Raw genomic sequence first — 25,711 nt, forward strand, 5'->3', positions numbered from 1 at the left:
AGTCCCATCCCATGTGCATGCCATTCTAGCCCCAAAAAAGGTGCACAGTCCGACAAAAGTGTGCGTGCGACCCTTAGTAAATGAGCCCCAATGCGTCTCACCACATCATGACTGTGCTGAGCATCTGTAGAGCATGTATAATTCCTGTCCGCATGTTTCCTATGGACATCGTCTGAAACAGGCCACAAACAAGGCCCGTAACTGCTTGGTTTCTCTGTTTAAGATGTATAACCACTTTCAGAAGGGAAAACGTCCTGTACTTCGGAAATGCAATCTATTTGTTTGTGTGCAGTACTCCCTTTTGGTTTAGAGATGTTGCCTGACCCATATTGGCAATGTATTTCTTTTTGTAGATGTACAGTATGTTATGGGGAAGAGTAGTGCTGTAGACGACTGTCCTTGCAATTCTAAACCCAAAGGAAGCACATAAAGACTCCAATGGTCCACTGTCTGTGTGCAGGAATTTGTGGGTACAGCAAGGTGTTGGTGGTGGTCCCTCCTTTCAAAGTCCTTGGTTGGATGTTCCTTCCACCTATAGTAATAATAAGCCATCCATGAGCAACATATAATCTTACAACTAATAATCAGTTGTTGAGTACATTTTATCGGGTTGCTTGGTGTATATGCAGGATCTTTTATAGGAAACCAATCCTACTGAAAGACATTATTTTTTTAAGCTGCTCTATAGTAATAGAAGAAAGATGTCCAGTGCAAATAAACAATGCAATTAATGCAAATAAACCAGTTTATTTTACAATAAACGGCAACATTACCCAGTACACATAATATTCATATAGACAGGGCAAGGACCTGAAACTCCTGGACTAAATATTAAATCTTTAACAGCCTCTTCCCGCTGCCCCCCAATGTGCTATTCATAATAATGGTGCCTCTTCCTACTGAACAGAAGGGGCCTTGGGCCCATCAGACAATAGGACCTGGGTATGACTTCTTCCTCTACCCCTCCCCCAACAGCTATGCTCCTTTTTTAGCATTTGATGTTTTTTTTATTTCCTGGAGATGGTCTTTAATGATTTTAATTATGCATTCTTAATTTACACCACAAATGATGAGTTCTGCTTGCTTTTTCTGAGCATTACTGGGACATTACCAGCCTTGCATTACTACAGTGTGACAAGTGAATATAGATAAAAATATATATTTCCCATCTTGCCAGCAGAATTTGCGATAACATCATTGTATCCCAGCATTGTACTGCTATGCGAATCACTGGATGTGATACATGTTATATGACACCTTGCGTCACATTTCAAAATCGACTTTCGCTCTAGTTCAGGTGCATGTTGACATGTCACATGTTCATAGCGAGTCAGATTAATAGGGAGTTCTGTGTGGAATTTTCTATCCTGTTATTGTTCTCCCAGAGCGTTTGATGGCTGAGTTAATTCTCTTTAGTTTTGTCATGCTCTGCAGCACACATTGCCAGGCTATGATAAGCTGTACAAGGAAAAGAAGGAAAAACATGATGTCCATCAAAGTCCTAACCTTGCATTTTAAATGTTTTGCTGACCTGACGCGCTGCTCTGAAGGCCTGGGAGGATTCCTTCTATCAAATAAAAGCCCAAACAAAAAGGTTCAATATGTCCTAAAGCTATCGGTTTGGAGTTAAACTGGGTGAAGTAGAAATATTTTACTCATCAGCTTTGCAGTCACAGAGTTTGCTTCAGCTAGAACAAAACTGCTGAGGCATTTAGAGAAAATTAACCCCCCATCCTGGCAGCCAGATGTGACTGGATTCTGATGAATGCACATGAGTGGGCTGAAAAATCAAGAGACTGTGAAATTCCTGTCAGGTCTGTACAGTGCAGAATGGGCTATTGACTGCTTTCTATATTTCCCTCCATCATTCTTCTTGAACACTGCCATTAATTTCCTCTGCTGCTCCGGCTTGTGGTTTTTTTTGTTCCCCCCTCCTCTTCATTCTTCTTCTTCTTTTTTTTTTAGATCTCGGTGCTGCAGAGCAGGATGCACCGGGCTTTGGTGGAGTTCTTCAAACAACGAGGCCTCTATAACCAGGCAGGGCTGGCCAGCTTCCAGGCCGCCTCTCAAGAGAATGCTCAGAAAATATTAGCTGTGCAGGTAGGTGATTGCAAAGTAGTAGGAAAGATCATTCTGATCTAGATTGAAAAGCAAATGATGGGTAGTGTGATGAAGCCTTCAAACCAAATCCCATCAGGATTTTATAAATTTTTAACCTCTTTAATAAACTGGAATGGCATGCAGGATGAATTCAATAACATTCAATCATAGATTTCCTGATGTAACACAGCAACCTATACGCATACTGGACCTTTATATATACATGTGTATATAGTACACACACTCTGCCTTACTATACTAAACGCTTTTATTGTATACCTAAAATAAAGAAACCAGGGATGTGTATAACATGCCAGGTAACATGTCCATGATCCCCCCTTCAGATGATGTCCCTGAGTCTGAATCTGTCAAAGGCATCACTTCTAATCTAATGGACAATAAGCTAGAGATAAGCTGGGCTATGGAAATGTGCTTTTCCAGCTGTTTTGCAACACATTGGGATACATTTACTTACCCGTCCAGTCGTGATCCCCAAGGTGCGTTGTCCAAAGAGGATTCGGAGCTGCCGCTATTCAAGATTGTGCGTCCAATTTCCTGCATGTGTCGCTTCCCCGCTCAGGTCCGCCGGAGTTCACCATCTTCTTCTCGGGGCATTAGTTCTTCCTGCGCTTAGTCCAAATCAGTTGCGTTGTCCGATGGCCACGCCCCCGATTTCTGTTGCATGAAAGTTGCGCTATTGCGCCAGACTCCAATTACGTTCGCCAAAAACCCCAGTTAAATATGGCACTAAACGGAAAAAGTCGGGAAACCCGACGAAAATTCGATCCGCAGACCCTTGTGCCCCATTAATTTTTTTTTAGAACAGAGGCATATTACCAACAAATGGTGGCTACATTGGTCAAATACATATTCATAATTCCCACTTTTCATAAAGTATAATAAAACAGGAGCTCCACAATAGGGAACTTGTCCAATTTTCCATAGTTTGGCACTTATGCATAAAAACTGAATTGTTGTCTCAGACCTAGTACAGACCAGTGTAAAAAGCTTCACAAATTGAGGCAGAAGCTGTTATGGGAGTTGGTTCTCACTCCTGGTCTTATAGAATGTGATAAATATAGATACAAAACTACCCTGTTTCCCCAAAAATAAGGCAGTGTCTTATATTAATTTTTGCTCCTAAAGAGGCAGTAGGTCTTATTTTCAGGGGATGTGTTATTTTTCCATGAACAAGAATTTACATTTATCGTTGAACAAAAAAATAAACTTCTCTAACTTCCTTATGACTATGCAAACTCTGAATTTCCTGCTGTATTTCTTGTGACTCCATTTCTAGTAGAATCATTGACCCCAGTCTCTCATGTTTGGTAAAAGCACTTTCCATAAATGACCATTATTATCCTGGGAGCTGCTGGGATCACAATTGCAGCACAACAGTCAGTGATTTACTTCCATGAATTCTTCCCCATGTCACAACCTTCTGCAGCATCTAAAAGATTTACTAATACTAATGTACGGCGTGGGGGGAGCTGCTGCAATGGCGGCTGCTAGGTCTTATTTTCAGGGGAGGCCTTATATTTCTAAGGCCGAACAAACTTGTACTAGGTCTTATTTTCGGGGGATGTCTTATTTTAGGGGAAACAGGGTAGTAACTTTGAGGCCCTATAACAATTTTAGAATGGGGCCCCCACTACAACATGATGCTTTCAGCAAAGCTGTCATAGTATGGGGATAATGATGTTAAAGTACAGGAATAATATACACTGTGATGTCACAGTACAGGATAATACCCACAGTGATGACACAGTACAGGAATAATACACACAATGATGTCACAGTACAGGATAATACCCACAGTGATGACACAGTACAGGAATAATACACACAATGATGTCACAGTACAGGATAATACACTCAGTGATGTCAAAGTATAGGAATAATACACACTGTGATGTCACAGTACAGGGATAATACACACAGTGATGTAACAATACAGGAATAATACACACAGTGATGACACAGTACAGGATAATACACACAGTGATGTCACAGTACAGGGATAATACACAGTGATGTCACAGTACAGGATAATATACTCAGTGATGTCAAAGTACAGGAATAATACATATAGTGATGGCACAGTACGAGATAATACACACAGGGATGGCACAGTAGTGAGATATTAAACACATTGATGTCACATAATAGGCAACAAATAAGGAATAGATACTGATTTCAGAGAAAAATGCTACAGTGCTAGTATATCATCCTTTGGGAGTAAAAAGAATGAATGTGATTTGTAAATGAGCACATGACCTTTATCATTAACTGCCCACCATATATGAGATGATTGGGTCCACATTGATTCATAGGACTCATCATAACTAATATTATACCTCCTAATTTGGTTTTTACCCCCATGGATGAAGACACCCAGAATAAGGGATGCTAATTGGGCTAAAACTAACGTTTTTATTGCATGTCCCCCTCCATCTGCTGGAAGCTAGCAAGACACGGGACATCATAGAAAGTCCTGAATTCCTACTGCCCTAAGCTTCCTGGCGGCAAGCCTTAGAACAGGTAAGTACTGTATGGGTGACCATATTAGGGTCTTATACTTACCCTGATAAAGTTTGGGATCAATAGCCAACCCTTTTAAGTGATAACGCAAAAAAGAAGGTTGAATTTAAATTGTAAAAATAAATGCTGTTTCATATACAGTATAAATAGTGAATTATACGTACCAGACTTCCCTGTCACAGGATATTAATGAATATTTAAACTTATCATTACTTTCAATTGACAGCATTGTAAACTTAGAAAACTATACTAAGAAAGTTATTACACTCAAGTGTAAGGTCAATTGGTTGTATGGTGATTTCTGCTTGAGAGCTTGAGAGCTCCTGTCCTAGTATTCCTCTGTGAATGACAGGAAGGACAGGAATCAAGGTGGACCCCTCACATAAAATATAGAACAGACATCAGGAAATTGCCAAGATAAATTCTCAGTTCAGATTCTGAGCAGTGAAATAAACCATCCAGTGTTATAGCTTATAAAATCAGCTCAGTCCTTCAGATAGAAATATGTATTATTGTAATCGCCCATTGTCTGGCCGTAGGACTGGGTGTAATATATGGAAGGTCCCTTGGACAGACATAGATCTCTGTTTTACTATTAGTGAATGTCGTATTGCCTTGTTTCTGACATGACAAATAGCATAACTACTTCCGCTGTGTTACAAGTGATATTTCTTTACTGTGATATTTGTCTATTTGTCTACATCCTTCCATACTCCTCATTTTAGTTATGTGGAGTAAATTGCTGTTACTGCCTTAGTATTTTCCAAATTTTCTATCAACCATAATGGGAATGTGGGTGATTGGGCAAATATGTACCCTCAAATCAGACTGTAATGGTAGGGAAAACAGACAGGACAACCCTGTGCTCCAGGCCCCCAAGCCCTGCCTGAGCCTCTACATATCCTATTGTTATGGGACAACCACAAAGACAGCCCCTCTCACAGTGCAGACACGTATCAAGACAAACCAACAGAAAAACAAAAAAGTGGGTAGTAAACGATACAGAATTGCAAACACCAGAGAGTGGTCTCTAAAACAAACCAAGAATGAAATACTAGGAAAACAGGAGGAGACAAATTTTCTTTGGGACAAATTGTAGTGGTGCCATTCTTACTGGGAAGCTGGAAAAAAATTCCAAAAATGGTGGAATTGACAAAAGAAAACAAAGTTGTGCCACTTTTTACAACTTTGCCTGTGCTATCCAAATGACCCATTTCATTTTTTGGGGGGTCATTATGAATCCAGCGATACCAATACAGGCCTCATAGCATATTTGACAATCACAGCAGCAAATATAATTCAAGCTCTCCTTAGATGTAGTGCTGACGGACTTGTAAGCTTCCATAATTCATACAGTGACGTTTTGGCCCCACATGGGCCTTTGTCAAACACCACAAAACATAAAGTAATAAATCCGTCATTATAAAATATGCATGACAAATATCTGGCATATAACTGAAAATTCATAGTAAAAGAGAAGGATCACTGAAATTGTAACAAAAGTAAATCCATTGCAGATTTCAATGAACAATAGTTGTACATTAAGGTATAATGAAGGTCAACAATTCTTTAATAATAATCATTCTTTATTCGTAGAGTGTCTACAGATTACGCAGCACTGTACAAAGCATGTCTAGTTGGTCCCTGTCCCCAATCTAAACAACCTACCAGTATGTTTTGGAGGAAACCGGAGTACCCGGAGGAAACCCATGCAAACACGGAGAGAACATACAAACTCTTTGCAGATGTTGACTTGGGTGGGACTTGAACCTAGGACTCCAGCGCTGCCCATTTAGCATAGTAAAAAGCAATTTCTGAAAAGTAAAAGGAATACATATGAATGATATCTACCAGGCCGTATGTTGAGGCTAAAGGAATTTTAGAGGCTTAGTAGGCACACTGTATGGACACAGCGTGTCGAAGGAAAGTGCAGAGCTATGTGGCGGCCATGGGCTATATATACCGATATATACCACCCAGGGGCAGGTATAAGGTAGCAAGCAGCGATTTCAGAGATAAGATGTTTCTTCTCTTATGCAATGAATTTTTTGTTATATTCCAGATATTTGTCATGTATATTTTTTAATGATGGATTTATTACTTTATGTTTTGTAGTGTTTGACAAAGGCCCATGTCAGGCCGAAACGTCACTGTATGAATTATGGACACTTACAAATAAATAAATATCACTCAGCAATACACCTATTTGTTGCTTATGTGATTTGGGGTGGGAACCCTAATCCAAATAGCACCAGCTATTCTCGCGAAGTGCTGCAGCACATCTTCTTTATCTTCTATTTGACAACCACTTTAACATTTCTGCATTGAATCTAATCTTCTTGATTCATGGATGAAAGTGAGATTTTTGCACATAAAGCCACAACATTTGATTATCAGCATATTGGTAACATGCATGGCCTAGAAGTTGGATTTTTTTAATTTCATAAGTACAATTGTTTTGCTTTGTTTTAACATACCATATTTATGTGTGTTTAGCTCTCTGTACAACTCCTCTCTATTCTGGGTAAAAGCTGCAGTAATTACTCAGAGCATAGGAAAGGGGTAGTGCAGCAGTGGAGTTTAGTTTAGAGAGCTAAGTGCACAGTAGTGCACTGAGCTAGAGTTACAAACTTAGAGCACTTGTAGGAGTTTGGAATATGAATCCATTTTCAGTTCTGTTGCTGCACAACACACACCTGAGAACGTCTGCAGCTTTGTGTGTTCAAAGCTGCTGCTAGACCCCCGTTAAAGGGAAACTGTCAGGGTTGATTTGCGACACTAAACCGCTAGCCAAAATGCACTTTGGCTTCAATGAGCATGTGTGGTAGGCCTGAGAAATGTGCGCTGAAGCCTGAGCGTATGTCCCCTAAGAGCAGTACACCCAAGTAAGGTTTCTTGCACACGAACATAACACATGTGCAATGCCCAAGCCGGCGCGGGCATAGCATATGTTCGGCTGAAGCGCTGCTCACCCCTCCCTTCTCCATAGGGAGGCCTGCTGCCGAGACGTGCTATCTTTTTTCCCGGGGACGGCGCGATATAGTTCTACGTGTGTGCTTACCATGCTGTGTACAATGCACTTATATGGTGGCCGTGTGCTAGCCACCATATGTACAACTAGCATACGGCAGCCATATACAGTCTTGTGCAAGGGGCCTAAGCAACCTTGGACATCTGAGATACACCAATTTGGGACGCTTTCCTTTAACCTCTAAGTATATTTTTGGAATTTAGGAGGAAACTGTAGATCTCAGAGAATACTGATGCAAGCAGTGGTTAAGCCTATTATCTCTCTGTATATATGGTCCTTGTCAGACTGAACCCAAGATCCGAGTGTTACAAGGCAATGGGGATAACCACATGCATGTTTGATACAAGATAATACATCCTACAGTTAGAATATTGGTTTGATCAGTGTAGCTTGGGATACATCATGCCTTTTAACTATACATCAGTGCAGAGCGTTTTCTAATAGCTTCAGTAATAATCAATAACTTTGTTTTTTTTATTTTACTGAACTGATTTTGAAATAAAAGAACAGAATTGCTTTTAAAGTACAAAAATAATTATAGACCACTTGAAATGTAATGTCTGTGTTTTATTTCTCATCAGAATTCATTAGTGTGTAACATCAATAATTTAGCCCCTCATTTGCCAACACTGACTTGGCTGAGTAGTTCAATCATGTAACCCTGTAAACTCACTTTCCATTAAAATGAATGTTGCTGACAAAGGACAATGAAAGAGATACTCCATTTATTAACTAAAGGGAGACTTCATTTATCAATGTTTTAAATTTGGAGCTTTATACAACAGAAGTTTGTTATCTGTCCAAGTGTTGGTCTTGGTACCAAAAAGAGAATTTTACCTTTTCCAAAATAAAATAAATCATTTTGATTTTAAATCAATTTAAAAAATGACAGAACTTTTTTGGGGGTCATTTTAGGAATGTACATGAAATATGAATCTGTGAAGCCAGGTAGTGGCAATGGTAACATATCAAGTTCAGGGAAGCAATGGTGAAGTGATTCCTGAAAGAAATGATCTTTGACTTGGGCAAATCAGTCTGTTTGGCCAAAAATCATTGATTCCTCGATCTGTTATTAATAGTTGTAACAATGTGAGCCGACTAATGATCTCTGACTAATGCAAGTTTATTTGTTCAATAGTCATTCCTTTGCCATTGTGTTGAAGTTTCTCAAAAACATATTATGGCTTACGCTCTGTTGACATCACCTTAAAGTCTTCTGCTGGAAGCATTAGGAAATTTCCTGACATATACCTCCAATGGAAGTCTGTGTCTGATTTCACTGTGGGTATATAATCTCTTGTAGTAGTGTCCATATATACCCAATAGTATATTTACTTTTATTGGATGCCTCTCTATATCCTTACAGTAGAAAAAAGTTCAGCTAAATTCACACTCACATTCTTTCCCTCCGTTAAAAAAGTGAAGAATGGAGGTTTAAAGTATCAGTTCAAAATCCCATTGACATTAATGTAAATTTTATATCATCCGCTATGGTCAGTTTTGGGAGGGATCCATTATCCATGTATTTTTCAAAAAGAGGAAAAGTACTGCAGCCTCCGTTATTTTTTCTGTCCAACATGGACACATGGATAATCAATCCCCACCTAAATGGAACATAACAGATGACATAAAATTTACATTGATGTCAATGGGATTTTAAGTGATATTTTAAACCTATGTTAAACCTCCATTCTTTACTTTTTTAATGGAGGGAGTGAACAGTAGTGAGAAATGAGCCTTACAGTACCAAAACTTACATCCCTTAACTTCATATGAACATGTCCCTTACTTCTGAAGGAAAGGGATTACTTTGAACACTTCATAAAATCTCAAACTATAATAGAATTTGTATTATATAATGGTGCTCTGATAATGTAGTTGGTACTTTGGGCTCTTCTTTTGGTTCTGATGCGAATAAAGCCTTTTATTACACCAAATAGCCAAAACACAAGAGTGCTATACCATCTGCTTCCATCTCCATGTATGGAGTTGTGCCAGGCTGAATTCTGACCTGAAAATCTGATCAGTGTTAATCCTCCTTTAGATATTTATGGGCTTTGATGGGGAAACCCCACCATGATCCCTCTTTTAAGGTGAAAGTTACTGTAAACAAATATTATTGGAACCAAAGAATGTCATTTATGTGAAGGAGAAAAGTTAAAGCATTTATATCAAGTTGAGAAGTTGCCATTTTTGCATTTGGAAAATGACCAGTTGTATTCTTCCTCTTTCCGATTTTTTTCAGCCCATGGTTGGGCTACACTAAACTCACCAGATCACAGTTGTTTAGGATGTAAGGAGCATCATCCTAACTGTGTCCCTACTGTCTCGGAACCACAATATTGGACAGTAGTCAGGCTGGTACCTGTAGGATTATAAGTCATTATGATGCAGTTCTATTAAACCAATTTGCAGTCACTCTGGAAACCATGACAGACTGTATATGCTCACCTGAATGCTCTCCTAATGTGTATGGGGCCTAAATAAGACTTAGACTTCATAAGATGTTTCTCTTTATTCTAAATATATTTCTTTGTGTTGCAATGTCTTAAGTCATTGGAGCTGTGCAACACTGTGACATATAGAAGCCCTACATGTATTAGAAAACATTAGGGAAGTTGTATTAAAATATAATCTTTACATGGCAAGTTCATCCATTTACATTTTTAGATTGGTGATCCAGCTGACTTACCTGGCTAAATATAAGGTAGTGATTTTATGCCTGTGTGTGCCAGTATATCAAATCTTAATTTTTTTCCCCAACCTGCACTGTCTGCAACCGATAAGATATTTGGAAAGATTTATAGCTAAGATGATTTTGAAGGACTTGATGGACTGATTTTTAAGACTTTTATCAAATTAATTGGTAAATGGCTTTTGCATTTTTCTGCACGGATTCTCTGTGTCACACAGACTAACCATAGTGTTGCATTCATTGTAGTAAATAGTTTAAAGCAACACATTTCTTATTTGTATGCTTAGTACTTAAAGATCAAAATAGAAACAATATTCATTTGCTTTGGGAAGAGACTGAAATTTAGTTTTGTTAATGTCAGAGTTCTGCAGTTAAGGATTAGCCTGAATCAGGTTTTTACTTACAGTGAAACTAAGGTGCAAAGGTGGTGTACCCAACTTGGACTGCGGGTCTAATGTGTCTTTTAGATTGCAGCCTGCCCTCTGCTAATTGCTATACCTCCCAACTGTCCTAGATTCAGCCAGACCTGAGAGTCCAGGATTTTTGAGAGAAGTTTACCAGGTGCAGAGTTGATGACAATAGTGGCGCAGGGAGCCATTGGCTCCCCACTCCACCATTTTGCCATACCACTATTTAATGCAACTTTGGCCAGCAGGACCAATTTGATGACACAATCCTTTCTGCCACTTTCAGAATGGCACAAGGCCAGGGCTGAGAATACAAGAGGAAAGTTATTTTTAAGAAATGGTGAAATGCTGAATGACTTAATGCAAAAGATCGACATGTTTCAAAGTTTGTATTGCAAACTAGATGGGTTCTGTAAGTTTGTTCTTAAGTTGAATTTGTATGAAAGTGAGGTGTATTTTGTAACTGTTATTGTAAAATAGATTTTTCAAAATGTTGGGTTATTATGGAAACAAGGAATAACAATAAAGCTTCATTGGTGACACCTTAGATAAGTCTTACTGTTGATCATTGCAGCCTGGGACTAACGTTCAGTAAATTACCAGCTCTAGGGAGCTTCACCAGAGGTCATAGTGAGCAGAGATGTCTGTCTGTAACTAGGGGTCATCTTTCAGTTGACTGTTTCAAGCGCAATTGTAAAGTTACTGACAAAAAATAATTTTAGAATACCTGGAGAAAGCCTTTGACAGCAATTTCAATGATATCCAATGATCCTGCTGTCTTCTTCCTAGCCTTAGATACATTCTGGTGTAGCTATGTTCATTTCTTATTAAATCATATTCAGCTATCCCTGAAGTGGGTGGCACTTTCTGGTTGATTAGGGTACTGAGGCCAGAGCACTGAGGGCATTTAAAGGAATCAGGACAGTATGTTTGTAATTGGCGAATCTGAAACATGTGATGTGTCACATGCTTGTTACATCACTATAGGTCCTATGCCAGAACACTAAGGACTTTCACATTAATCAGGACAGCATGCTTGTAATTGGACAACTTGAAGCAGGTGATGAGTCACATATTTGAGACATCATTCAAGGTTCTATTTTCTTGCATTCTTCTACTACAATCCCTCCAAAAAAGCCTCCTGTCATCTCTTTAGCTGTTCTATACAGTTTCCCATGGTTACCAGGAACAGCAAATTAAGATTAGCCTGGGGGGGGCAAGGTAGAACCCCTCTTAGCTGTAAAACATGTGCAGATTAGGGTAAATTAGACAGTAGAAAAGACTTTCCAAACTGCAAACAAAGGCAGGAATAGGACTTGCTTTGAGTTTTGCAGCTTGGGCAGTCGGCTCACTAAAAGGGCTCAAAACTGACCTCAGAAAACATATTACTTTAACTTAATTAACACTGTGCTGCTTTCATGGATTCACTTTGTGTCATGTATGGAGGGTTAATGTGCCATTTCTGACAACAGACTGTCAGTAACTGCTTCACCTGGAACATGAATATGCTCTGAAGGTCACTGCATGTACTTAATGCAGCAAATAATATGATGTCAAGTTGTAAGAATTGAGTAATTGTTGCCCGTGCAGCCCCTCTTCTATATATTTCTTCCTTTGCCATAAGGTAACATTACAAACTACTTTAATCCAATAAAATTATATGTTATTTCATGTCATTCACTCATGTTTCCCTGATTTTCCAATCTGATTTTGTTCATGCAATTATGGATCATAGAACTTTTTAAGGATCACTTGCCATTTATATAGCAAACAGGAGATCCAAGTTCCTTACAGGGATATTCCCATCTGGGAATTCACATGTTATTTAACTCATCTGCCATATATTTACATTTCTTCATTTGGATGTTATTTAAAAAAATTTACTAGTGTGAAGATAATTTCTCATAAATGTAGCCATTCTGTCCCTCAGAAACAAGATAGCTGTACTTGGACACAACCACCCCACACTTTCCAGCAGTGGCCACTCATGCGCTATTGAGGAGCCTGACTTCCTTGACTCAGCATTCATTACCATTGGACAGCTCCTAGACATGCAGTATATCCCGCACATTTCATGTGAAAATCTATTTCTTTCTTTGAGCAGTTACTGTAGCAGCAGTGGTTGTATCCAAGGACAACAATCTCGTTTCTAAGGGACAACATATCTACATTTATAGAAAATTATCTTCACACAGGAATTTTTTCTTTAAAACATGCAGTTGAAGAAATGTATGTATATGGCAGATGAATTATATTAACTGTCAATGTCCAGATTTTTATATTTTTACTTTAAAATACTTCTATAATTAAATACTTCTAAGGAGAGATAATTGAAGAAATGAATGACAATGCTAATGGCAATGATCTCAGGCCTTTGATATATGTACATACTTTTGTGGAAAGAAATTGGGGCATTGTGTCGCGTGCAACCCGGCACCGATGCACCAAAATCCGATCGCATGCGCCAAAATCCCCTGTTAAATCAGTTCTAAGGAAAGGGGGTGATTAGTATTTTTAGGTTTTTTCCAGTATGTGGCATTTTTACATAGGATTCATTACAGTGAGCCACTGGCGTATTATAATGAATCTCCAGAAGCCATATAGCTGACCCGAGGCTGTCATGGCGACCTATCGTAGCTCCCCGATGATGTCACGGGGAGCAGCGATCTCAACAAAGATGGCGGCGCCCTATTCATAACCCTTTGTAGCTCTCTACGGTGAGGGACATATAAGTATATACATGTGTGTAATTGTATAAATATGTTTGTACAAAAATGTATATATTTTTTTTTCAGGGTAAGGGGGGCCCCATGAAGAAGTTTGTCATGGGCCCCAGCCTTTCCTAGTTACGCAACTGCTCATTTATAATAAACGTTCTTAGTTCCATTCAGTATTAAACAAATATAAAAGTATAACTGGCTGACTGCCAGCAAAGAAGATTGAGATTAGGGAAAAGTAGAGAAAAATAGCAATACGATGGTATTCCCAATAACCTTCTAATAAAAGTGTAAACTCATGTGTAAAGGTTAATTATTAATTAACCCACAGATTATGCTGTCCAAAATTATCTTAATGTATTGTTTGTTTATTTCATTTTACAATTTTTTGTCACTGAAATATTTGTTCACATATATAAAATACTTTAGGGATTTTCTAGCAACAACATCCAGGGCCCCTGCATAGATGGCTATGGGCAGTTGCTGAATCTTCAATATTCATGTTTCGGAGAACAAAAGATAACATTATAGATAAAATATTAACAAATATTATAAAAATGAAATGTTAAAATAAACATTTTGAAATGTTTAAAAGCTGATATGTCATATAACACTAGGCTACAAGGTATACTGTTTTTCTTCATAGCTTAGGTATTTCTAATGTCACGCCCTCTTATTACTGTGTAGTTCACAGCAGTGGCAAATTAAGTGTCCCATGGGCGCCGGGCTGTTTACAAGACTTGGCCCCCCCAACATCCAAAAAACATGTGCCCGAATGATAGGACTCAAGTACTACTCTATATCCACTATATACTTCATATCCTCTATATACTCTATAGGGTATGATTGCCCTGCCACTGCATTTTCACAGCTCGATACATCAAGAGGCTTCAGTCTCTTGATGTATCAGGGCAAGCTGCTGCGCAGGGCCTAGCGTAGAAATAATTACAGCCAGCAACTTTTTAAATGCGAAAAGTGGCAAGCAGCAGCGAGTGTGCTGGTGCGGGGACAGTAATGCCCCATGTCGGCCCACTCCCGGCAAGCCGAGCCCTCCTTTAATAAAATGTCTTCAGCAGAACCCCCTTTAATAAAATGTCCTTAGCAGAACCCCCTTTAATAAAATATCCACAGCAGAGGCCCCTTTAATGAAAAGTCCACAGCAGAGCCCTTCTTTAATAAAATGCCCTCAGCAAAGCCCTCTTTACAGAAATGTCCACAGCAGAGCCCCCCTTTACAGAAATGTCCTCCACAGCAGAGCCTCCTTTACAGAAATGTCCACAGCAGAGCCCCCCTTTACAGAAATGTCCTCCACAGCAGAGCCTCCTTTAATGAAATGTCCACAGCAGAGCCCCCCTTTACAGAAATGTCCTCCACAGCAGAGCCTCCTTTAATGAAATGTCCACAGCAGAGCCCCCCTTTAATGAAGTGTCCACAGCAAATGTGACACACACAATACAAACATAATTTCTTATTTACACGCTTAGCGATAGAATGGAGGTGCTGGTTAGCACTTATCATTGGTGACACTGCACTACATCACTAATAGCTGTATTTTGAGATGGCAGCGATCTTACTCCATCCTCCCGTCTAGTGTTATTAGGGAGGAACACTCGGGTGTGCAGCAGTCTTACCCCATCCTCCCATGTATTGTTATTAGGCAGGCAGACTCTGATGGGCAGCAGTCTTATCCCATCCTCCCATCTAGTGTTATTAGGCAGGCAAACTCTGGTGTGCAGCAGTTATACCGCATCCTCCCATCTAGTGTTATCAGGCAGACAGCCTCTTGTGTATAAAAGTTTTACCCCATCCATCCACCTAGTTGTTATTAAGCTTAGACAGAAAGACTCTGGTGTGCGGCAGTTTTATCCAACCCTCCCGTTTAGTGTTATTAGGCAGGCAGAATTGGGTGTTCAGTGCTCTTACTCTGTTCTTCCATTTAGTGTTATTAACCATGAAGACTTTTGTGTGCACCGGTCTTACGCCATCCTCTCATCTAGTGTTATTCGGCAGGCAGGCTCGGGCGTGTAGCATTCTTCCCTCATCCTCCAATCTAGTGTTGTTGGACAGCCAGACTGTGGTGTGCAGTGGTCTTACCCCATTCTCCCATCTAGGCAGACAGACTCGGGTGTTCAGCGGTCTTATTTTGTCCTCCCATTTAGTGTTATCCAGCAGGCAGGCTCAGGTGTGCAACAGTCTTACCCCATCCTCTCATCCAGTGTTATTAGACAGGAAGGCTTGGGTGTGCAGCGGTCTTACCCCATCCTCTCATCCAGTGTTATTAGACAGGAAGGCTTGGGTGTGCAGCGGTCTTACCCCATCCTCTCATCCAGTGTTATTAGACAGGAAGGCTTGGGTGTGCAGCGGTCTTACCCCATCCTCTCATCCAGTGTTATTAGACAGGAAGGCTTGGGTGTGCAGCGGTCTTACCCCATCCTCTCATCCAGTGTTATTAGACATGAAGGCTTGGGTGTGCAGCGGTCTTACAACATCCTCTCATCCAGTGTTATTAGACATGAAGGCTCGGGTATGCAGCGGTCTTACCCCATCCTCTCACCCAGTGTTATTAGACAGGAAGGCTCGGGTGTGCAGAGGTCTTACCCCATCCTCTCATCCAGTGTTATTAGACAGGAAGGCTTGGGTGTGCAGCGGTCTTACCCCATCCTCTCATCCAGTGTTACTAGACAGGAAGGCTTGGGTGTGCAGCGGTCTTACCCCATCCTCTCATCCAGTGTTATTAGACAGGAAGGCTTGGGTGTGCAGCAGTCTTACACCATCCTCTCATCCAGTGTTATTAGACAGGAAGGCTCGGGTGTGCAGAGGTCTTACCCCATCCTCTCATCCAGTGTTATTAGACAGGAAGGCTTGGGTGTGCAGCGGTCTTACCCCATCCTCTCATCCAGTGTTATTAGACAGGAAGGCTTGGGTGTGCAGCGGTCTTACCCCATCCTCTCATCCAGTGTTATTAGACAGGAAGGTTTGGGTGTGCAGCGGTCTTACCCCATCCTCTCATCCAGTGTTATTAGACAGGAAGGTTTGGGTGTGCAGCGGTCTTACCCCATCCTCTCATCCAGTGTTATTAGACAGAAAGGCTTGTGTGTGCAGCGGTCTTACCACATCCTCTCATTCAGTGTTATTAGACAGGAAGGCTTGGGTGTGCAGCGGGCTTACCACATCCTCTCATCCAGTGTTATTAGACAGGAAGGCTTGGGTGTGCAGCAGTCTTACACCATCCTCTCATCCAGTGTTATTAGACAGGAAGGCTTGGGTGTGCAGCGGTCTTACCCCATCCTCTCATCCAGTGTTATTAGACATGAAGGCTCGGGTGTGCAGAGGTCTTACCCCATCCTCTCATCCAGTGTTATTAGACAGGAAGGCTTGGGTGTGCAGTGGTCTTACCCCATCCTCTCATCCAGTGTTATTAGACATGAAGGCTTGGGTGTGCAGCGGTCTTACAACATCCTCTCATCCAGTGTTATTAGACATGAAGGCTTGGGTGTGCAGGGGTCTTACCCCATCTGGTGTTATTAGGCAGGCTCATTCCCTTTCAATTTTGCAACACTGGCATGGGTCCTACAAATGCTCTTACTGATGTCAGAGTTCTTAGGTTCCATCCAAGACCAGCAGCTAGTTGACACTGTCTATAGTAAGGCTGTACTACAGCCTTAGTACAAGTACTAATAAGTGACTTGTACTAATAAGCCTTCCTCTTTCATCAGCAGCAATTCAAAAGGAATTATCTACTGGCAACGCGTTCAAATAATAATAAATAACACTTGTTCAGTCTTTTCCCAATCTTAATGTTATGAACTATCAGTCTGAGATGTAGCTCCTGGGGTATTTTTTTTACAATATCTCTGACCATTGCATGTTACTACCTTGGGGTAAAATTTCTGGGACATCCACTGCTGTGAAGATTGTCAACTGTCTTGAATGCTTTCCACTTGTGAATATCTTTTTCTCACTGTAGAATGATGGACTTCCCAGATTTTGGAAATGGCTTTAAAGTCCATTCTAGATTAATAGTTAGAAAAAAATGCTTCTCTAACATAATTGCTCTCAACCTTGATTTAACACCAGCCTAAATGGTCCAGACAGTAATTGCACAAACCTCTGCTTTTATAGTGGTGGTTATACCTGCTGAAGATCATTTAATTAGCAGCACATAGTTGCTACTCACCTGCCTAATTACTATTGAAAATGCTTGTGTAATTTAGCCTGGTTTGTGTCAAAAAACAAAAAATAAAACAGTGTTATGTGTGTTTTTTTTATCTCTAGTTGTTTCTTAGCTAATTTGAAGATGTAAGGGACAGATGTCCTTTTATTGTGGATGAAATAATAATATATATAGCACTTATATATGTGTATATACATACATGCTCATACACTCACAGTTGTGTGTGTTTGTGTGTGAGAGGTGCTCTAGCTCTTTCTGATGATGGAAAATGTGAAGTCATCTGTGTCCAATTTAGCTAGCCAGCCTATTATTATAATACTGTATTTGAAATATGAGTCAAGTGGGTACTACAGCTTTTATTTCTGAGTTATGGAAGCAAACACATGTGGCTAGTCAACTGCAAATTCTTAGGAACATAACAATGTATTCAATGAAAATGAGGCTGCACTGAACATTTCCTGCACAGATTTGCAGGTTTTTAAAACCACACAGTTGAAAGATGCCTAAACCACTGCATTGTGGTGATGTGACAGACCCTGCGACATAATTGTAAGATCCGTCTCCCAGGGATGATAGTAACAGTAAGTAACACATAGATATGACACATGAAGATGAGAGTGAGCCGTGATCACTGCAACATACAAATAGCCGAATAATATAGATGTACATTTACTCTTTTGTTGGAAAGAAAACAAATTTCAGAACTGTATTACCATTTCAGACTTGTCAGCCTTTGAGTTACAATGACACTTTGATGTTTATAAGCCTACTAAATAACTTTACATTCCTCATTTCCAAGATATATTTTTTCTGCAAGTTTATTTTCATAAAATACATTAAATATGGCAAAATAGTTAAAGGAAAATGTCCCACCTGATATAACTTCTACATAGCACACCAGTGCTTTGTAGAAGTTAAAAAGTTTAACCCTCAGTACATCTCATATACACTCAACCTGACGGGCAGGAACTCAGCCAAATAATGATAAAAATGCTATTTTATTAATTCATTAAAAATGTACATCAGAAACATATATAAAGTGTGAATGACAAAAGGCCGTATTCAGGAACAGAACAGAAATGTGCCGGATGACTGGTGTACTAATATATTAACAATTTCATAATGATGGATTAAAAGAGATGTGTGAAGAATATGATTAAAAAATGGGGTAAAATCAAGCAATTCATTGTATTAGTCAAACATTAGTGTAAATACACAGTGGCGTAACTAGGAGAGACAGGGCCCCCTAGCAGGCTACTGCATGGGGCCCTCCTTCCCACTTAAAAAATATACATATTAGTATACTCACACATGCAATGTAACAATCACATATAAATACAATCATGTGCACACACAGCATATACACATACATACAGTGCCATATGCAACATACTCACATACAGTGTATACAGACACCATATACACATCACAGATACTGCATATACACTCACCGGCCACTTTATTAGGTACACCTGTCCAACTACTCATTAACACTTAATTTCTAATCAGCCAATCACATGGCGGCAACTCAGTGCATTTAGGCATGTAGACATGGTCAAGACAATCTCCTGCAGTTCAAACCGGGCATCAGTATGGGGAAGAAAGGTGATTTGAGTGCCTTTGAACGTGGCATGGTTGTTGGTGCCAGAAGGGCTGGTCTGAGTATTTCAGAAACTGCTGATCTACTGGGATTTACACACACAACCATCTCTAGGGTTTACAGAGAATGGTCCGAAAAAGAAAAAACATCCAGTGAGTGGCAGTTCTGTGGGCGGAAATGACTTGTTGATGCCAGAGGTCAGAGGAGAATGGGCAGACTGGTTCGAGCTGATAGAAAGGCAACAGTGACTCAAATCGCCACCCGTTACAACCGAGGTAGGCAGAAGAGCATCTCTGAACGCACAGTACGTCGAACTTTGAGGCAGATGGGCTACAGCAGCAGAAGACCACACGGGGTGCCACTCCTTTCAGCTAAGAACAGGAAACTGAGGCTACAATTTGCACAAGCTCATCGAAATTGGACAGTAGAAGATTGGAAAAACGTTGCCTGGTCTGATGAGTCTCGATTTCTGCTGCGACATTCGGATGGTAGGGTCAGAATTTGGCGTCAACAACATGAAAGCATGGATCCATCCTGCCTTGTATCAACGGTTCAGGCTGGTGGTGGTGGTGTCATGGTCTGGGGAATATTTTTGGGCTCCTTGGTACCAATTGAGCATCGGTGCAACGCCACAGCTTACCTGAGTATTGTTGCTGACCATGTCCATCCCTTTATGACCACAATGTACCCAACATCTGATGGCTACTTGCAGCAGGATAATGCGCCATGTCATAAAGTTGGAATAATCTCAGACTGGTTTCTTGAACATGACAATGAGTTCACTGTACTCAAATGGCCTCCACAGTCACCAGATCTCAATCCAATAGAGCATCTTTGGGATGTGGTGGAACGGGAGATTCGCATCATGGATGAGCAGTTGACACATCTGCGGCAACTGTGTGATGCCATCATGTCAATATGGACCAAAATCTCTGAGGAATGCTTCCAGCACCTTGTTGAATCTATGCCACGAAGAATTGAGGCAGTTCTGAAGGCAAAAGGGGGTCCAACCCGTTACTAGCATGGTGTACCTAATAAAGTGGCCGGTGAGTGTATACATCACAGTATATGTTATATACATATTATGCTGGACAACGTGCAGTACAATATAGATATAATGGTGCACATCCTCCATTCTTTATTGTGTCAGGTCAGATGACGGGGCCCCCTGACACTGCGGGCCCCATAGCAGTTGCTATGGCTTCTACTGCTGTAGTTACGCCCCTGTAAATACGCCAAAGTCCAAATAAAGTATCTGTACACAGTAACAAGTGCCCATCAAAACAATTCAATGCATTCCCATATTTGTAGCTCACCAATAATCGCTTCCTAGCTGTGCGTTAAGCATCCCTGCCTTTTTCAAGGGGAGTGTGTAATGTTGAGGGGTGAGAGATTATAATCCCACAGCAACTGAAGGACGCTCTATCCACATGCGGCAAGCTCCGCAATACTCCAGATGCTATCTACCAACACGGCCACAGGCCACCTTATTTTCACACCCCAGCCTACCCCCAGTAGTATACAGCCACCCCAGCCTACCCCCAGTAGTATACAGCGTGCCCCCAGTAGTATACAGCGTGCCCCCAGTAGTATACAGTGTGCCCCCAGTAGTATACAGCCACCCCAGCCTGCCCCCAGTATTATACAGCCTGCCCCCAGTAGTATACAGCCACCCCAGCCTGCCCCCAGTAGTATACAGCGTGCCCCCAGTAGTATACAGTCAGCCCAGAATAATAAAAAAAAAAAAAACTTATATACTCACCCTCCGATGGCCCCGATGCGCAGTGCTGCTCCCCGATGTCATCGCGGCTACTCTTCTGGCTTCCCGGCTCCTCTTCTTGCTTCAGTGCCCATCTTCTGTCATCTTTAACATCGTGCTGGGTGCTGCCATTGTCCTCTCCCGGGCGGCAGGCGCCCAGCACGGTGTTAAAGAAGACAGAAGAAGGGCACTGAAGCAAGAAGAGGAGCCGGGAAGCCAGAAGAGGAGCCGCGATGACATTGGGGGAGCAGCGCTGCGCATCGGGGCCACCGGAGGGTGAGTATATAAGTTTATTATTTTTTAAGTCCATTTTTATTATTTTTTACTCGTATTGACTCGTGAATAAGCTGAGGGGACGTTTTTCAGCACATTTTTTGTGCTGAAAAACTCGGCTTATACACAAGTATATACGGTATATGGATTGTTTATGATGACAAAAATCAAGAATTAAGTGTGATGAGTGCCAAGTTATCTCTTTATTATTATTGCAAAAAGTTTAACTCTGGCATAACTTTATTATTGATAATTGGTCGCTGGTTAAAAATGACTTTTATCTGTATGAAAATTAGGCTGTCTGGGATTTGGCATCACACCCTCTGCAGCCCTTCTAACCCATCCACTGCCTCCTCTCCCCTGCCCCCATCCTCCTGTCTTCATCAACAGCTGACGTCATCAGGAGGGGAGGGCCGGGTGGGTTAGAAGGGCTGCAGGGGCATGATGACGGATCCCGGAAGGACTTTGGTAATGCACCCCACAGCCCTTCACCTTAAGTTACAAAAGGCTTTGACAAAATGAACGAGCCACTGATTATCGATAATAAATAATATTTCCTTTAATAGATTATTTAAAAGCAGAGATGTAATCAATGCAATTTTCTTACTTAGGTGACTGTGTAACCTCTTCCCCTCTCACTGATCAAATATCAAATATTGATGATTATAGATAGTCGAATAATCCAAGTTTGTTTCATTTTTATTTTTTTTTTACCAATTTTTCTTATTTCCCCTTGCCCCATCTCCCCTTTGAGCTGCATGACAGCAATAGCTAGCTGCCATTTTAAAAGAATTGTCCAAGCAAAACTGAAAAGATTGGGATTCGCTTCTGTGGCAGATTTGAACCGAATCTACAAAAAGAATCACTCATCTACCCTTAAAATAATAGCTCAGTTAAAATAGCTGCTGTTATTATCAATTACAGAAAATAGAATAAAAATATCCACTATGAAATTACAACAAAATAACATATTTTACTATAAAGTTTTAATAATGAATAGTTTTGGTGATATATTTCATATAACAACCTGTGAAATAAACACATCTACAAGGCATTTTTCACAACATATTTTATTCCCCTTCCCTTAGTAAATAGCAGATAAGTGTCTAGTCCTGGTTGTCTGACTGCTAGTATTGCTAATCAGTTCCACCATCGGGGGGGGGGGGGGGTTAGTTTGACTGTGTCCAAGGGGGCCCGAGGAGAAGAAAACCCTCCTCCCTTTCAAGGTACAGGGAATTCATTTTGCACATAGGCCCGGATTATTATTCTGTGGGGGTGGGGAGCCTACTAAGCATCAGGGGCCCCAAACATCCTAGTGGTGGCTCTGTTGCCAATAATAATAGAAAGTGGCTCTTCATATTCCTACCCAACAACCTAAGAGAATGGATTGCTAATGTGCCTGCTCAATGGATTGATTCAGGGTACAGAAATCTAGTAAGGAGGGGGTCCCTGACTTAAGAACACCCGACTTACAGATGACCCCTAGTTACAAACGGACCTCTCTGTCCACTGTGACCTCTCTGGATGCTTTGCTGTAATCCCAGCTTGCAATGAAGGTGTCTGTATTGAAGTTTTATTGATAGTCCTTGTTCCCATGACAGCACAAAATTTTGAAAATCCAGTTGTCACAGGGGCAAAATCTTTTATTTACGGAGTTACAATTATACAATATACCAGTTCTGACTTGCATACGAATTCAACTGAAGAACCTATTTTGTATGTAACTTGGGGACTGCCTATATCTAATAAATGTCATTAGTCCCCTTCAAGCATCGTATGCAACTTTCCAAATATAAAATGTTGTATAATTTAGGTACAGATGTTGGGGTAGTTGTAGATTTGTCTGATATGATCATATGTATGTGGAGAACCTTAACGTTTACCAATTGCAGCCTTAGAAGAAAACAAAAGACAGACTATAGATCCAGTGCGTGTATGACATAGATTTCCCCGCACTATGGCTTTATTATTGGGATGAATGAACCCATTACATAGCTCTGTGGCATGCTGCTATATTATGACAATGTGCAATTCTGAGTGGATTACACAGTGAAGCTTATGTTTCTGTCAAGTTGTTTAACATATGAACTGATAATTATAATCATAGTCATTAAGTTGGAAAAAGACATCACTTCCATCAAATCAACTGTTCACTTAACTGCTTAGTCCCAGTTCTCTTGACTGTTCAAAGCCAGAAAACCTCATTAAAGCTCTTTACAAGTGTCCCTCATACGCGGAAGTGATCCTTCCTGCCTCGGAAAAGTCACCAGAATTTTAGATTAGCAGTAATAACCAAATACCATTGGGAGGGAAATTTAGCACTTTGTACACAAAGAAAAACATGCTGGAAAAATATGATGATATGTCGCACATAAATAATTCTAGAGATGTAGAGTAAAGTGCCCTAGATTTAAATGATGTTTTATTTCCGACTTACCATATATACTCGAGTATTAGCCTAGTTTTTCAGCACAAAAATACTAGAGGTAAGGAAAAAAACAAAAAGTGAACTCACCTTCTGACGCTCCCCGGTATCCATCGCGGCTCCGACATCGGGTCCTGGTTCGTCACAGTCTTCGTGGCGTCAGGCGCATCGGCACACACTATGATGTCAGCTTGCGGCTGACGTCATGGTGCCTGCGACGGACCAGGAGGGGCTGGCAGGCTATATACTCGAGGGGGCAGGCAGACAGGCTCTATACTTGAGTGGGCAGGCAGGCTATATACTCCAGGGGGCTGGCAGGCTATAAACTTGAGGTGACGGGCAGGTTCTATACTTGAGGGGGCAGGCAGGCTATATACTCCAGGGGGCTAGCAGGCTATAAACTTGAGGGGGCTGGTAGGCTCTATACTTGAGGGGGCAGGCAGGCAGGCTATATACTCCAGGGGGCTGGCAGGCTATATACTTGAGGGGGCTGGCAGGCTATATACTTGAGGGGGCTGGCAGGCTATATACTACAGTGGACTGACAGGATATATACTCCAGGGGGCTGGCAGGCTATATACTGGGGGGGCTGTGACCAATGCATTTCCCACCCTTGGCTTATACTTAAGTCAATAGGTTTTTCCAGTTTTTGTGTCAAAATTAGGGGTCTCGGCTTATACTTGAGTATAAGCCGACCCTAGTATATACGGTATTTGTTATTTAGGTTGTTGGCCTAAAATGATGGTTCATCCCAATCTCTTCTTTTACCAGTGCATCAATGCAGATCTACTTTTCCATGATTGTATTACTTCTACTTTTTAGTAAAAAAAAAACAGTTAAAGGAAATCCACTGTGGGGTTTTACTGTAATTAACCATTTGATACCAGGATATGTTTATTAGAACTTTTAATAAGCTGGATTACTTATAAATTTCATTTTATTTAAATGAAGCAAGTGCTTCAGTGGACAATGGTAACCGGAAAGTGATGGGTGAGCAGGGAGACTGTCACAAATGCTTTGGTGGCTGTCACTAGAGCCCCTCCGGACTCCAAGGCTCTGGCTTCTACATGTCCCTTGATGTGCAAGGCTGCCATGAGATTTCAGCATATAGTGGAAGGGGGGAAATGCTGAGGGAGCAGGGAGGCCATCACAAGTGCCTCAGTGGGCGTCACCAAAGCCCCTCCAGATTCCAGGGCTTTGGCTCTTACATGTTCCATGATGCACACTGCTGCTGTGAGATTTCGTCAGACAGTGGGAGACGGGGAAACATGGAGGGAGCAGGAAGGCATTCACAAGTGATTTGGAGGACGTGTAAGAGTGAGATCACAGGAGCCCGAAGGGGCTCTGGTGACAACTACCACAAATTTAAATAAAGGTAAAAATGAATCCATGATTTTAAAACTTCTAATAAATATATCCCTGTTTGCATGCTCCTGGGCGCTACAGCATGAATGGATAATAAACTACTACAGGATTTCTTGAACCATATGCTCATATTCTGTTTTACTACTTCTCGCGCTTTTTGCTTGGATTGGCTAAATGAAAGTCATGTGCAGCTAAAATGAGCAGTCCCTTAGAGATGAAGGGAGTAACAGTACACCTGTATGGCCACCTGTAAGTTTAGGTGCTGGATTTTGGTCTGACACACATTAAACGTACATCAGTTCACCTTTGGAAACATAGTAAAACGTGAAGAGGATATATGAATTTGGTGTCTGATGTTGAGTTCTTAGAACCTCATATTTGAAGGATCACACTCTGCCCCTTCCTTTTGTTGGCCGGTAGTAGTAAGCTCAGTTCACCTCCCGGAATCACCTGGTTGGAAGAACATATTGAACTAAGGAAGTCATTGTTGGAGCGTGTAAGATGACAGAACAACATGACAATTTATTGCAATTAATGTGATTATCATTAAGGAGGGATAGAAGGAAACAGCTTAAGTTTACTATAGCACAACTCATCTCTTATACTTGCATGTACTTTTCTTCA

General features: G+C 40.9%; 1 protein-coding gene across 4 annotated transcripts in view; it reads left to right on the forward strand.

Moving 5' to 3' along the window:
* Positions 1-25,711, forward strand: part of CCDC178 (coiled-coil domain containing 178) — a 236,268-nt gene that overhangs the window by 207,840 nt on the left and 2,717 nt on the right. For all 4 annotated transcript variants that reach the window (XM_072151999.1, XM_072152000.1, XM_072152001.1 and 1 more), the window contains one exon: positions 1,966-2,100. In XM_072151999.1, the coding sequence (XP_072008100.1) occupies positions 1,966-2,100 (135 nt within the window). The remainder of the gene's footprint in view (positions 1-1,965; positions 2,101-25,711) is intronic.

This window comes from Engystomops pustulosus, chromosome 5, assembly GCF_040894005.1.
Source record: "Engystomops pustulosus chromosome 5, aEngPut4.maternal, whole genome shotgun sequence".
Taxonomy (NCBI): domain Eukaryota; kingdom Metazoa; phylum Chordata; class Amphibia; order Anura; family Leptodactylidae; genus Engystomops; species Engystomops pustulosus.